Source organism: Contarinia nasturtii, unplaced genomic scaffold, assembly GCF_009176525.2.
Source record: "Contarinia nasturtii isolate CC-2019 unplaced genomic scaffold, AAFC_CNas_1.1 Cnas_scaffold_1371, whole genome shotgun sequence".
Classification (NCBI taxonomy): domain Eukaryota; kingdom Metazoa; phylum Arthropoda; class Insecta; order Diptera; family Cecidomyiidae; genus Contarinia; species Contarinia nasturtii.
Window position 1 is genome coordinate 2,504,034 of NW_022198708.1, and position 15,134 is coordinate 2,519,167.

Below are 15,134 nucleotides of genomic sequence, written 5' to 3' on the forward strand. Positions count from 1 at the left end.
AAATTTAGTATGTGCAATTGTGCACATCGTTTGCATGCCGAGAGCCGAAGAAAATGAAATTTAAGTGAAATAGATGGCGAAAAAAGGTGAGAGAAAGAGAGAGAAAGACTCATGGGCTCATAGAACGTGAGATGATAATTTTATTGTGTTGCTTATTGCGCTTTGTGCACTGCACTGTGAAAGCCAGCTATGAACAAAAAAAAAGATGTATGTAAATCAGCAACGGAGTCTCACTTTGCTTTTCTTGCGATCTAAAGTAATAATCATCGCTCGTAGCAACTACATATAATAGTTATTGAATTTTTGTTGTTGTTTGAAGTTAAATTTGAAGAAAACCATGGAGTATGATCGTTTTCACACAAAACCATTATTTTGTGTTCGGGTGCAGGTATGAGCAAACTGTGAAAATGCATAATATAAACGTACAGCAAAAACACAAAAAAAAAAAATGAACGAAACGAGAGAAAAAAACAGAAACATTATGACGGCGAAAATGTTGAGCTGTGTCACGCCTGTCTATGATTTTGTTGATTATTAGCATCCTTTAAGTATCATAGATGCTGTTTATCTGCTCGTTTACTGAAATCCGATTGCCTTATGAATACATGTACATTTGTTGTTGTTGTTGTCACTTTTGATAACCCAAGTGCGTCATAAACGTTTATCTTAACGCGTTGCTTTTATTTCTCCCTCGAAAACTATTAAATAAACTAATAATCAGACTATGAAATGGACGGAAACCGTTAAAATTATCGCTTTGCATGGGAACCTAGCACTTTTCAGCCAAGCTCAACATTCAGTATTCAATCTGCTTTTGGGCTATGAAAAGAATCAACCGAAAAATCTGATTGATTTGTGAGAAGACCGAAAAAAAAACAAGAAGAAAAAAATTGTTGTATATATCGTGTAGCTTCTCAAATCAATTACAACACATATTATCTCGGTGTGATGTTGCGGTAATTAAAAGGAAATTTAAATGTGGCGGCAATAGTTTTCGGTCAGAGATTTAAAGTGGAAAGAGACATACGCACATCTAAATGAACGCATATATCGGACACAATCCCAAAATCGTAAATCTTTTGCGCAATTTTGCAGGCAACGAAAAAAAAAATAGAATAGCGAGAGATAGAGACAGAGAGAGAAAGATTGTCATCTGGGGTGTTTCACAATAAGACACAATTAAAATACTCACATTCTCATGGAATGCCGAAAACTTTGTGTTGATCGTTACACGGAATTAGCGACCGAAAAAATGTACACATCAAAAAAGCCCAAAGAGATGGCGAATGATGGAGAGACCAAACGAATGAACCAAACAGATAGAACAAAAAAAAATGCAGCAACAACACGACGACGACAAAACGTATAAATAAATTGCTTATAATTTTTTATTGTCTCTTTTTGCTGCTATCATTGTCGTCGCTTTTTCACAAATGTAATTGTCGCTTTTCTTTTTATCAACTGCCGACAATTGTGTTATTCTCTCTTTTTGAACGCGCGCGCGCCAGCGCTTTTGCTTGATTTTATTCGGTGTGTTTCTTATATTTATTTTTTTTGATCATCCACATCTTTGCCGTTTACACCATTTGATCCCGGTGCTGAAGTGCAACAAATAAGTATGAACATGGCATAATCAAAACACCAAACAGTAAAACGCAACGCACAGAAACAAACGATAACCAAAACAATAAAAAGCTAAATTGACTTTTGTTTTGTTCGCTTTAATTTTATTGTTTCGCGCGCGCACGGCCAACCACATTCACTACGTATGTTCTTCTTCGGTTGCCTTTTGCAGAGTACAATTGGTCAACGATGTGTGCATTTTGTGCTGTATATCGAATGACACTGTTGATTTAACAGGCTATTTTATCAGCATCAGACTAAAGAGTCTTAAGCCACTCGTTGTCGGCTCGTCAATATCACATTTGAGATTCTTTTGCTTTTGTGTGACTTTGGTTTTGGTGTTTATTTGTTTGTTGTTGCTGTTACGTTGTCTTTTCATTTTTCATTTCGTTTCACATTGAGTGCGCTAAATGTGTTCGGCTTTCCTTATGGAACAAAAAGGAAAAACACATACAGAAACACACACGCACACACACACACATTGAACACATATTGTATAATTCGAATGTAACGCAAAATTGTGATGTGGCCAAAAACAAACATATATACCAGTCAACATCGAACCGATTTGACTAGAACATGTATAAGTGAAGACACCATGTCGAATTACATGTTGATAAAAATGTAAAATCCATACATATATGTATATTGTATATGTGCAATTGTACATATATATAAAAAAAAGAAGCCGAAGAAAACATACATTCCAATACCAACAAATTTTGTGAAATCGTTTGTTGTATCTTAATCTTTCTCTTAATTATGTTTGTGTGATATTTTTGTTTAAGGAAAGCGATAAATTCCTTGCAATTTTACACCTAACATAAGCAGGAATTTGTACCGGACGCACTAAAGAATCAAGCAATGATGCAAAAGGCACACATGGACAAATGGTCGCTAAGAGAGTGAGACAGAAGGAGATAAAAAAACCGCACAGTCACATACAAGAGAAATGAAAGGAAACTCAGAGATCGCACGAATAAAGATACATACAAAATCAAGAATGAAATAAAAACGTGAAAAAACCAACAACGAGTGAAAGAACAACGCTGGAGTATATGTTACATGCATATAAATATATATAATGACTATTTCGAGGAATTTCAGTTTTTCGTCTTTTACGTTCTGCCTTCTACTCTTTTCTGTTGCATGATTTAATTGCAACTAAGGCAAACACACCGACTCTCCATATCAAATAAAATCAATCTATTTGATTGTGTGTATGAATTTTCGGAGTGCGTCACAAATATTACACACATGTGCTTAGTATGATCGAATATAAAACGAAGAGGAATAAAAAGCATTTAAACGGGAAAAAAGGCAAACCAACGACGAAAAGAAAACAGAAAAAAGACAGTCAATTCATGTAACAATTAGGTATGTTATTCGAATGTCAATTAGAACTTATTACAACCACAAAAATTCTTCACAAATGTTTTTCATTCGGTGTGCTCGATTTTGATTTCATGAACAACATCTTAATCACAATTGAGATCTTCTCAATTCGTAAGAAATTCTACAACAATTCCCAATGCAATTCAAGCTAATACGTGACTTTTTCTAGATGTTATTCGATTTTTATTTTTTGAGTTCATTTTTATCGATTGGATGCTTATCAATGATGATTATTAAATGAAAAAAAAAACAAGAATCTTTGAAAGAAAAATAAATAAATTTTTCGCCAGATTTTCTCGAAGAATCGTTTGCATTTTTGCGCTTCGTTCCTATTTCAATAAAAATTAAAAATATCATGAATTTCATGATTTATAACACGTGTATTGACAACATATTCCAATAAATGAACAGAGAGAACGGTAGAGAGAGAGAGAGAGAGAGAGAAAGAGAGAGAGAGAGATAGAGTTAGCGCGCGCTTACATGAATAATTTCGATATGAAAATGCTAATTAAATTGCACATTCAGCAATGATATTCATTAAACATTGCGCATGTTTAATGTTATGTGAGTGTGTGTCGCTATAAAGGATACACAATCAAAAACGAATAAAAAACGCATTACTCGTCTTGAAAATTATAATGTTGAACCATCAAAATCAATAAGAAAAATTATGTTTTCATTTGAAATGGTTGTGTTTACTTTAATGTGTATTTTATTTATTGTTGAAAATGGAATGAAGCTGCTACATCGAACAAAAAGTCTGATCACAACTGTAATAAGGAGTGAATATCACTATAATTAATGAAAAAAAAAACAGAACGGAAAATGAGCGAAGAGGACTACAAGCAAACATACACACAAAACAATATACAGACTGAACGAATGAACGAACGATCCAAAAACCAATGGCTTGTTATAAGGTGCATGAAGTATGATTTCAAACCATGATACGCTCTCTCACTCTGGCTTCCCGCTGTGTTGGTAACACTTTAGAATGAAACCAACCATTGTTAGGAAATTTTTCGAAATGAATATTGATAGCTATCTGTAGTTTTGATTTCCTTTCTCGATTTATTTACTTAGTTAGTCGGTTTTGTGTATGGGTACATGTTATTTTTTTTCTCCTCTTCTTCGGCTCTCTCAATTTAATCACTTGATTTGATTCGTAGTTTTACCTTTTAAACGGTTTATTAATACACCAATTCAGAGAAAACACACAGTTTATAATATTTATCATATCTCCAAATGAGATATGGGATATGGATAATGAAGATAACTTTATGTTAATGGTTTGCATTTATGCATGGGTCTCATACCTGGACACGCATATTCCTGATTTACGTAAGATTACTCTATTAGCCAGAGTGTGTATATAGTTTTGAGAGATAGTTCGAATCTCGGTTTTTTGTTTGTTTGTGTGTATGTGTGTTTCAGTAGCCTTCAAGTTATAAACAAGTATTTGGACAATTTTTAGCACCTTTTGCCAACCACTCAAAACAATATTATTTCACACGTTAGCATGGAGTAGAAAATTTATCTGCCCCTTAGTCGCTCCAAAAAACAAGCATTCGATTTAATTGGAAAAAACAGCAGGTATATAATAACACATACAAGAAAACTGTTATCATGAGTTTCTAACCAAATATATATCTTTTATTATTGTCGTCCTTTTTTATTCCGAAAAAAAGTTCTCCGTACAAATCACACGAGTCTCATTTCACCTTTTTTTTCCATAGAAATAATATCGTTTATAACAAATATCAATGCTAAATGACTTTTGATTGACAATAGAATCAAATCAATGCCAAAAGGGTTTTTTGTCCAATGGGATTTCTAACAAGCGAATCGAAAAAATCAATATTATGAATAAAAAAAGCCACACCATTATTCGACTGGGATACATTTCACAAATGTCGATTGTTTAAAGAAAAAAAAATTTGAAGAAAAAGGATACTTTTCTTTAGAAAATTAGCCATGTAAATGTGTTTATTAAACGGATATAATAAAAAAAAACATTCAATTTGATGTGAACTATTTTTTTTGAAATGTATCGGATTCAATTATCGAATAAAGAGGTTTGGATAATGTATTCTTAAGAGGGCTCCTTCAAATGTCAACGTTTTACATTTAAATACAAATAAAAACTCGGCACATCATCTGAACTAACAACGCAGCAAACAATGAATTAAAATAAACGTATGTTATGTCACAATTTAACTTGGTTGCTACTACCTTGGTGTGGTGAACATTTTCATTTAATTTTCTCGTCATGTTATTCACTGTATTTTTTCTTGTTTCTATGCTGTCTGGGAAGGTTTGCCATTTTTCACACACTCACATTGATCTCTGTCATTTATATTTCTTTGACAATGTTGCATTCTTGCGTTCGGGCATCTGGAAAATCCTTTGGAATTATAAATTCACACCTCTGTTCTTTCTTTATATGATTTTTCTATTTATACAGGAAAGCATTTCAAGTAGTCTGGTTGTTGTCTTCGTCGCAATAATTACTTGAACATATTTAAACGGAAAGAAGTTGTGCAGTGTGAGAGTAAGTGAGAAAAAGAAGCAAACAAAACAAAATAAGAAAGAGAAGTCATCAAAGTGGTTTTATGCGCGCCATACAAACAAAAACACAATACGAAAATCCAGTCCAGATGGTTTTTGCTGTGTGCAATCCATTATTGTCCACTTATGTGGCTATTATCAGAATTGAATGTACACTTTGTGCATTAAATGCCATTTCGAAATCGATGTCATAGCAACCAGGAGGAGGAACAATGTGTCGAGAGAGTCAAACGGAATGAAATGATAGGAAATTAACAAACCGAGAGCATTTTTTGATGAGCCAATTGTGTTGAGGTTACGCTTACTGAGTAATGCGCGCACACAAATACATGTAGCAAGAACGGCAACGGCCAACCAACAGCACAAAGCAATGTGAATGTTAGAAAACAAGACAACATTTATGAAAAGGACTCTCGTACTCACAAACGCACACAATCCATTATTACTCACTTAGAATGTGTCTATCTATATTTACTCTTTTTACATAAATTCAATTGAAATGGGTACTTAACTTTTGACAAAATCGATTAAATTAAACCAGCTATTGTTCGAAAGTCGTTTGTCCTGAAAGTTCATTCATTTGTTGTTGATTTGAAAATAATGTTCTCAGACTGACAGCGATCAGGCGTTCATCAATTGATGAAAGCGCTTCAATCATATGCCATCTAAAAGAAATAATACGTTTGTAATCTATGTATATGTGAAGTAAAAAAAAAAATAATTGTTTTTGATTACCAACTAATTTATATTTCATTGTCATTGATTCATATGGATGAAATGTGCTCGTTTTGCAATTTTCATTAGACACAACAGCAACAACAGAAATTCACTTCATCGATGAAACGTTCATTTAACAAAATACTACCGTAAAATGAAGCCATTGAAAATTATTTCGCCGCTCAATATATGTAGATTTGTGACATTTTAATGAATGAATAGATTGTATAATGTGAGACAAACGGCAAGCTTGTTAGGCGGATTAAGTAATTCTTTTTTTTTTTTGTGTGCGTTTTCTCTCTTTGGTTAGTCGCTTGAATTAGTTGTGTTGAAGTGTGTACGCAAATGAGATAAAGTAGTAGAAAAAAGAAGGTAAAGAAAATGTTGAAGCAGAGGATATTAGTCACATTAACACCGTGTCATTTTGATTAATTAATAAATAGAGAATGAATGAATAAAAAACACGAATTAAGCGATTAAATTATAACCAAATTTATAGCGTAGATTGGAGCTGAAAAAAAAATGAAACGAAACAAATTCATTCTTCGAAATGACTTTGTTAACAATGAAAAATGGTACACAGCGGCCGCTCTTCATATGTATTCGAACGAAAAAAAAATGTCGTGGGGCTATATCGCATCGAAGATAGCATGAACAACAATATTTGGATATATTTTGAATAAATGGTGAGTAATGAGTCGAATCTATTAAAATATGGACATTTATAAGATTACCGCGCTTGTTCAACAACACTGAAGAATGAATGGAGAAGAAAAAAATAGCGTGCGACCGATTGATGATAGCAAACATAATCGATGGTTATGTGTAAGAGAGAAAGTGAACTCACCGTAATGATTTGAACGAACAAAAAATTCTTAAATCTTTGATATCGATACGCGAGCATAGCAAGAGAACGAGAATGGTTATTATTGATTATTGTATGTACACTAGAGTGTTTCCCGTATCAGCAAATAAAAAAATGGTATTTCTTAATTCAAAGAAGGCAAAATTCTATGTTAGTAAATGGCATTCATATAACGAAGCGATTGATTTTAGCACTTCCCGAAACGAAAACATATCTGAAAATATAGTTGATTAGAATTTGAAGTACAATTCTCTTTGCTGTTTGCACGTATATCGACACTGTTCGCTTTGATAGAATATTGTTGCGATTCTTTAGAATTCGATAAATAAACAAAAGAAAGTATTTATATTCAACGCATTTTCAGAATCGTGTTGTTCGCTGTGTCAGCCGTTTTTTTGGCCTGTAAAATCATTTTATGAATTGAACCAAGCAGTCCATACAACACATACACATTTATATTGATCGCGATAGGCTAATAATAATAATCATTCCGTTTCTTTTGCTCTTAAGTGTTTACATACAAACTGTGATTCCGTTTATTGGTTCCGTACCATACATTCTTATTCAAACGCTTTATAAACAAAAAATGTGTGCAGTATAAGAATGCTTTCGACACAGAACCATCGGAATGTGGAGAAGTGTGTTGGTTCAAATGAAACGATCGTGTTGAAACTTGTCAGAATCAATGTTTTTTTTATTTGAATTTGCATCGTCATAATTTCATTGGATTCGATTGATAAAAGTGCTAAAACATATTTTTGGATTGTGTCAGTGTATGCTATATTTGTTTCTTGCTTTCAAAGAAGTTTATTTTTCGCTGTTGGCGGTTTTCTATTGGAATTATTGTCAACCGATTGTTTTCAAACGAGATATTTGCGGTGAATTTTGTGTTTGATTTTGTTTAGTTTTGATAATAACAAAACATTCACAAGCTGAAACTGCAAATATTTCGATTTAACTTTGGACCGTGTTGGTGTGGTTTGCATTTATATGTTGCATTCAAAAGAGTTAATATCACCCAATTTGTCGATTTTGAATCACTTCACGCTTAACATTCAATCAGGTAACATCAAGTGTCAGTTTTGTCCCCATATATTCAGTGCTTCCTATTGATTCAATTCATTTAAAAATTACACAGTGCAGAAAATATATTTGTCATTTTATTTGTGTTCTAAATTGCGCGTGTGTTTTTTTTTTATTTCGTTTTAGTTCAACATGTCAACGACTGGTGAAACTACGGCTGCTACAGCGCCAAGAAAAAAGCGATACAAATTTCAAACGAATGCGCAAAAAGAAAAGGATGCTGATGATGATGTAAACGATAATGGATTGTTCGCGATTAAAATGCGCCTCAACACAATTTTACGACCAGAGTTCAATCACATTGTCAAACCGTGGATCGAACAGAAAAGCATAATGTCAACGAAAATCACCGTTTTGGCATCATTACTTTTCTTGGATAAAGTGAAATCGGCACAAATGAATCGACAGTGGGAGTTTTTTAAAAACCGAACGTATCCGGCCAAAAAAGGAAAGAAGAAAGGACAGCTCGTTGAAAAGAATCGTGGCGAAGAAGTGATTGAGCAATGTTTCTATGCCGTCTTGCAAAAAAACAAAGAGGGTGAGAATATGGAGCCACATTTCCGTCAGTTTGTCGAAGAGCTCAGTCCAGAAAATAATTTCGCCTGGCCCAAGAACGATTATTTTGGTAATCATTTTAAAACGCTTTGCCAAAATCACACGCGATGCTTGAAAACCGGTCAAAAGACACACTGCAAGAAGAAGTTGAAAAATTATCTGCGAATGCGAGCGTGGCAATTCAACGCAGTGTCTACCGGTTGGAAATTCGACAAGAAGGACATTGACAATGCAGTCGATTTGATGATTCGAGGCTACAATGCGATCCGTGACACTCATCAAAATGCAGATTTCAAACGACACAAGCGAACATTACTTACTGGCATGGTTACTGCAATTGTGCGAGAAGTTGGTGGCCCAACCAATGATCACAACATCAAGGATTTTTCAAAAGGCGATTATTGGTTCAAAGCAACTGCAATGTGGCTCGTTATGCAGACAGAAATCGATGAGTGGCACAATTGGGCGCAAGATAACAATGTGAAGATACCAAATATCAAAAATCTCTCGGTTGTTCCATTGCCTGATTATCAACGAAAGGCAGTGTTCATGTGCAATGATGTCTTCTATCGAATGCTGGCCGAATCGAAACAACTTCCACAAGTTGATGGTAGACAAGCAACCGAAAGTTACATTCGCCAGAACAAAGAATTCTATTGGAATCAAGTATTCGATTTAACGACCATCAATCGAAAACTGAAGAAAAACAAAGAATTCCATTATACCATCGTCAGCAACGGTGAATCTGTGTCGATTATGTATCGCATGTCAAAGCAATACGAGCAACAGATGCAGAATGATGATATTCTTCGAAAGCAATTCATGGGCGGAAAATTTGCTTACGAACTGGGAATCGATCCAGGCATGAAAACATGGAATGCCACAGTTCGTCGAAATATCGAAACAAAGAAAGAAGTGAGTGTTTAAATTTTTGGCATTATTGAGAAATAGAAAGTGATACAGTTACGTGAATAATTTTTTTCTTCACTTTTCCATTTCAGGTCAACTTGAAAACGTCCAGTAAGAAGTACCATTGGCTGGCAAAGCAGAAGACGCGCGATGTAAAGGCAAAACGATGGACGAAGCAGTTCACCCAAGAGGAGCAGGACGATCGAAATAATCGACAATTGTATCAGCGAATGCCATCACCACTGGGCATACTCTGGATTGATTACGTTCATCATCGTATCAAAATGCTCAAGAAAGGAATGGCCGTGTATACAACACCGAAATACACGCTGTTGCAGTTTGACAAGTACGTCGAATCGAATCGAACCGTTGATAAACTCACTGGGAATTTGGTCAATCATAAAGCCGCAATTATTCACATGGGAAATGCAGAAATATCACCAAACTCGTGCATTCGAATCAAAAAGCATGTGAGAGCTCCAGGTACGCGCAAACTACTCAAAGGCTTTCGAAAACGTCGCAATTGTCGTGTGCGCAAAACAGATGAGTGGGGTACATCGCAGCATTGTGCAAAGTGTGGGCGACGATTTGATCCAGCCACAAGGAGCCATCGATTCAAAGTGTGTGAAAATTGTGGAGCGGAGCCCGATTCAATTTTCGCCGAATATTTACCATCAAAAATCGTAGCACAGCGCAGCAAACGGCAATTGAGGTACAACAAAGATGTCGTTGAACTTTATTTGATGCGATTTTGGGCAGAAGGACTCATGACTGAGCAAGAATTCGAGTGAGTGGTAAATTGGAATATGCTCAAGTCAATGCTGATGCACCGTATGCAACTGTTCAACAGCCATATGCAGTCGATGATGAAAATGAATTGGAAATCGAAGACAAGCAACTACTAATGGCTGTACACAAGACATCTTGGGATCGTGATATCGTCGCCGCCAAATGCATTCTCATCAAAGGTATGTGTATTAGAAATTTGCATTTGCATATATTCTACATATTAAATGAAATGCACACTATTTGAATGATCTATTTTAGCGCTCGATGATAAATATGTATGCAATATTTAATGACATTGAGAAAATATTTTTTTAATAAAAAAATAAATGTCTGTTGAGATATCTAAACATTTGTATAGATTTAAGAAAAAAAATCATTTCTGCCAATAATCTATACATTATTTCCGTGTGTGTGTTTACTTTTGAATAGGACATTGTGAGCTGTTTGGATGGGATATTCCGGCAGGATTAGACAGACGATCACCGCGACAGCCAGCAGTTCAACCGAATCAGCAGCCTTAAGCGTCACCAATCACCATTCGTACTCGAAAATTAATCAAAAATTAATATTGTAATTTGTTACATTAACTGAGACTGACTGTTGTGTCTCAGCATTTCGAGGAAGTACTTCTAGGTGTTTTTTTCTGTAAGTATTCTTCACTATGAGATTTTATTCATATAATGGAGTGATTGATATTCATATTCAGAGGCAACAATCGTTTTTCGCTTCGGGAAGTGTTGATATAAATCGCTTTGTTGTATCGATGCTACTAACCAGCATAGAATTTTGTCTACTTTCAATTAAAAAATACCATTTTTCTATTTACAGATATGGGAAACACCCTAATGTACACTTCAGTGAATATCTTTAATTAATATTGTTTTTTTTGCGTTTATTTTTCATTCATTCTGAATCAAAGCCAATATCAATTAAAAATGTGTGATCAGCAAATGAATCACAAGCAAACTCGAACGGAGCTTAAATATCGAATTATTGAGTGACCGTTGAGCAAATAATTTATGCATTTTTCTGCACCAAACGCAATGCAGCGAATTCATGCAACCAGGTCCAGTGCACCTAAATGCGAAAGTCAAGAAGAACACAAAATAAAGAAATCCAAAGGAGAAGAAAAACGAAAGACTCAGAGCTCATATTTTAAGTGTCGACATCTTTTATACATATTGTACACTGTTATTATGATCAATTTTTTGAAATATTGAATAAATATACGAAAAAAAAATCATTTTTTTTTGCACAAAATCCGAAATCATAAGAATACAAAGTATAAAAACAGAGCGAAAAACGCAAAAAGAGTATAAACGTAAAAACAATAATAGCTGTAAGCTACATATGTACTTTTATATTTGAATGGACGTGCGGTCATTTTTCTTAATAGCTTCGAAAATATGTAGGCAAACGCACAACGCACACACTGATTCATTTAAGTAATTTCTTACCATTAATAAATATTTCTGCACTTAAAAGCATAATTCCATAACGAGATTGGTGTACACACTCTATCACAAACCGGCCAACAGCTTCAGATCAAGGTGTGTGCGCGTGCGCGTCCGCAATCGCTTGCTCGGCTCATAACTTTTCTCTCTTTTAGCAACAAAACACAACTACAGTTCAACGTAATCACATCCAACCGTCGGCGGACCACGGATTCGATATTTTTCTGCTCCTTTTCAGCTCTTTAACTTTATCTTACTATGATGTGTTGCCCCCTTTTTCTTCATCGAACATCTCTCACACACCAAAATATTAAAAAAAAAAATCCGAACAACGCGAATGTAAATGCGTATTGAAAACGAGCAAGAGATAAATTGCTTTGTAAATTATTTTTATTGATTCGATGATGGTGCGTGTTGGTTGTCTCTCTTTCCCTCGATGCGTCTGCATGCGTAAACGAGAATGAGATAGAGAATGTCTTGCGTGTTATTACCATGTGTGTATGTGGTTAGTCGGTTAACAGCCCGTTTTTTTTTCAGGTAAACTATTTGTGTTATGTGCGCCTTAATGTTCTTATTCATTAATTATTTGACTTTCCATATTTTCATCATATCGGATCGGTTGTATTTTCTTAAATTTGCAACGAGAGAATGGGTTTGGAGTTGCATTTGAAACAGGCATTTTCCAAATGTGCGGGTTCCATAAATGTAATACAATGATTTCGTTTTTCATTTTCATGTAGAGGTAGGATAGAGAGCAAAAGCGTGAACAAATTTATTAAATAAAAACTGATGAAAATTAACTTAAACAAATAATATGGAAAAATGTTGTGTGTATGTGGAAGTGACATATCGTTTTGGGTACACATCACATCATTGTTATATGTTTGCTTGAAGCGACAACAATGTTAAATCGAAGCTCTTGTGATTAGAACTACACACACACACAACACACATAATACATCAACATTTTTGGCCATTAATTACAATTAACTAGGAAGATTTATTCGGTGCTTGGTAAATTGGATGTGATTTGGAGAAGATATTTGTATAAATTAGATTATGGTTTCTTCGATTATTTTGTTTTGTTTCCCATTTTCCATCGGGATGAGCACACCATTCAACCAATCATAATTTTTTTAAGTGATGAAATATGCTAAGCGTTCTGAAATTCCACCAATATTAAAAGCAATCATCTACTATGTGAACAGATTTCTGTTTCGAAATGCACGACCATTGTTATTTCCTCTTGATGGATTAATCGAAAATGCCATTTGATTCTAATTACGATAAACATTCATATTTTTTTTTCTTTTCGTTTTGTTCGTTTTCTTTTTTGGTACACATTCGTTTGGTCACTATTTTCATTCATTCACTCATTTGCACGGCACAGCGCGCAGATAAGTTGGATATTCTGACCATATGGATGTTTTTTTTTTCACTTCATTCTTGTTACTTAATGGAATTATCGATTGAAATTCACCGTTTTTCATTCAGTCCTTCAAAATTTGAAATGCTATACGCAATTAAATAGTAAAAAGAGATTTAATATTAATAATATATAAAAAGAAATTTTTTTTCCGAAGGTGTGCATTTATGAAAGCCGAATTTATGATCAATTGTAAGAAAGCACAAATTATATTGCAAATTATTTACGAATTTATGATTTTTTTTAGGAAGATACATTGATTTCATTGTAAAACAATAACCAGTTTAGGTAGATCTCTTAATTTATCGACATTTTAAGTCCAAGACATATTTGACATTAGACCTCTATGAAAAAAAAAATCATTAAAAATAGTCTAACTACCCTGAGATCGAAAACATAATATCATGGTCCATGACAAGTAACAATTTTTTTTATAGACACCCATCGAATAAACCTTTCTACCGATTCTTGTAATGTGTATGTTCCAGTGGGAATGTATTAAATGCTTAATAATTCTACATATTTTGTACGAATCATACCTTGTGCTAATCATGATCAGCACTGTATTCTCATTTTAAAAAGAAGCCCGGTAAAAATGTGCGCCGATGATATCATGGACAAACAATCAAAAAAATGCCTTTTGGTTAATAAGTGGATGGAAAGATGTGGGTTCGTGTTACGAATATATACATTTTTGGAAGAAAATGTTATCGATGATGTTAATGAATCATTAATAATGATCTGTTTATTGGAAATTACATACTTATAAGTTGTTCGGAAGTGAATCTTGTTTATTTCTTCGAATTTTGTTTTCATTCTCTCTCTCGTTTCGCCTAAATCGATGAACATCATCAATTGATTGGCCTTGAATTGAATTGGTTGATGAATTTAAGACTGAAAAATGTCGATTTTTTTTGAACACATACAATCAACAATATCATATACCCCTTTTTCGTCTGAAATGCGATCTCTTTTATATCTATTGTTCGCTTATTAGTTCGTATTTGCTTTTTAATTCCAGATCCACACGTTCACAATTGATACTGCAATGAATTCTTGGGAAATATTTGTTTTGTTGTATTCATCGCATACAATGGAGAATGCACAATAATTTATCAAAAATATATTTTTAATTGATTAACTTGAAATGTAACAATTTCGTCTAATTTTATATTTCACTGCGAAGAATGCTTTTTCGAGAGAGAAAAAAGGAAGAAAGTAAAAAAAGGGTGGCATCATTTCACATAAAACCATTATTGTCCTTTTGATTGATGTTTACATTTTCTATGATTGACTTTTTGTTTAAAATATACTAACAAAAAAAATGGTCGATTTATTTATCGTTTTGTTTTCAAGCATCTGTAAATGCACGCATATAATGAACAAATCATTTTCGGATTGTATTCTTCATTGTTATATTGGTATTTTCAGTTTTATGAATTGGTACGCGAGGTATAGGTATTTTTTTTTTATTTATTTCGACTCGGGTCATCAGGTTACCAATTCAATTTGACTTGTTTGAAATTTCTGTTATTCTGTAGACTTTGAAATGTTTTGGAAACCGACAAGAGTGAAACAAAAATGTTGTCGATCTTTTTTTTATTATTTGTGAAATTTTCTTTTGATTTTTCGCACGCTTTCCATCCATCATTGCCTTATGTGGAATTTTTGAATTTTTGCCACTTATGAATGCAACTCAGCGGCGGCGGCAATCATTTCAATCTGTTGCCTCGAATTCACATCTTAATCA

The 15,134-nt window shown here is 33.9% G+C and overlaps 1 protein-coding gene across 2 annotated transcripts; it reads left to right on the forward strand.

The window, feature by feature from the left end:
- Positions 1–8,187: 8,187 nt before the first annotated feature.
- LOC116345842 lies at positions 8,188–11,428 on the forward strand. 2 transcript variants are annotated; one of them, XR_004201535.1, is made up of 5 exons: positions 8,188–8,231; positions 8,378–9,721; positions 9,808–10,683; positions 10,934–11,149; positions 11,333–11,428. XR_004201535.1 is itself a non-coding variant. In XM_031775552.1 (3 exons), the coding sequence occupies exons 2-3, from the start codon at positions 8,384–8,386 to the stop codon at positions 10,504–10,506; spliced, it is 2,037 nt and encodes a 678-aa protein (XP_031631412.1). In that variant the 5' UTR covers positions 8,188–8,231; positions 8,378–8,383; the 3' UTR covers positions 10,507–10,703. The 2 variants fall into 2 exon arrangements, 1 of the variants encoding a protein (XP_031631412.1); XM_031775552.1 differs by lacking the exons at positions 10,934–11,149; positions 11,333–11,428 and having other exon boundaries at positions 9,808–10,703.
- Positions 11,429–15,134: the final 3,706 nt, after the last annotated feature.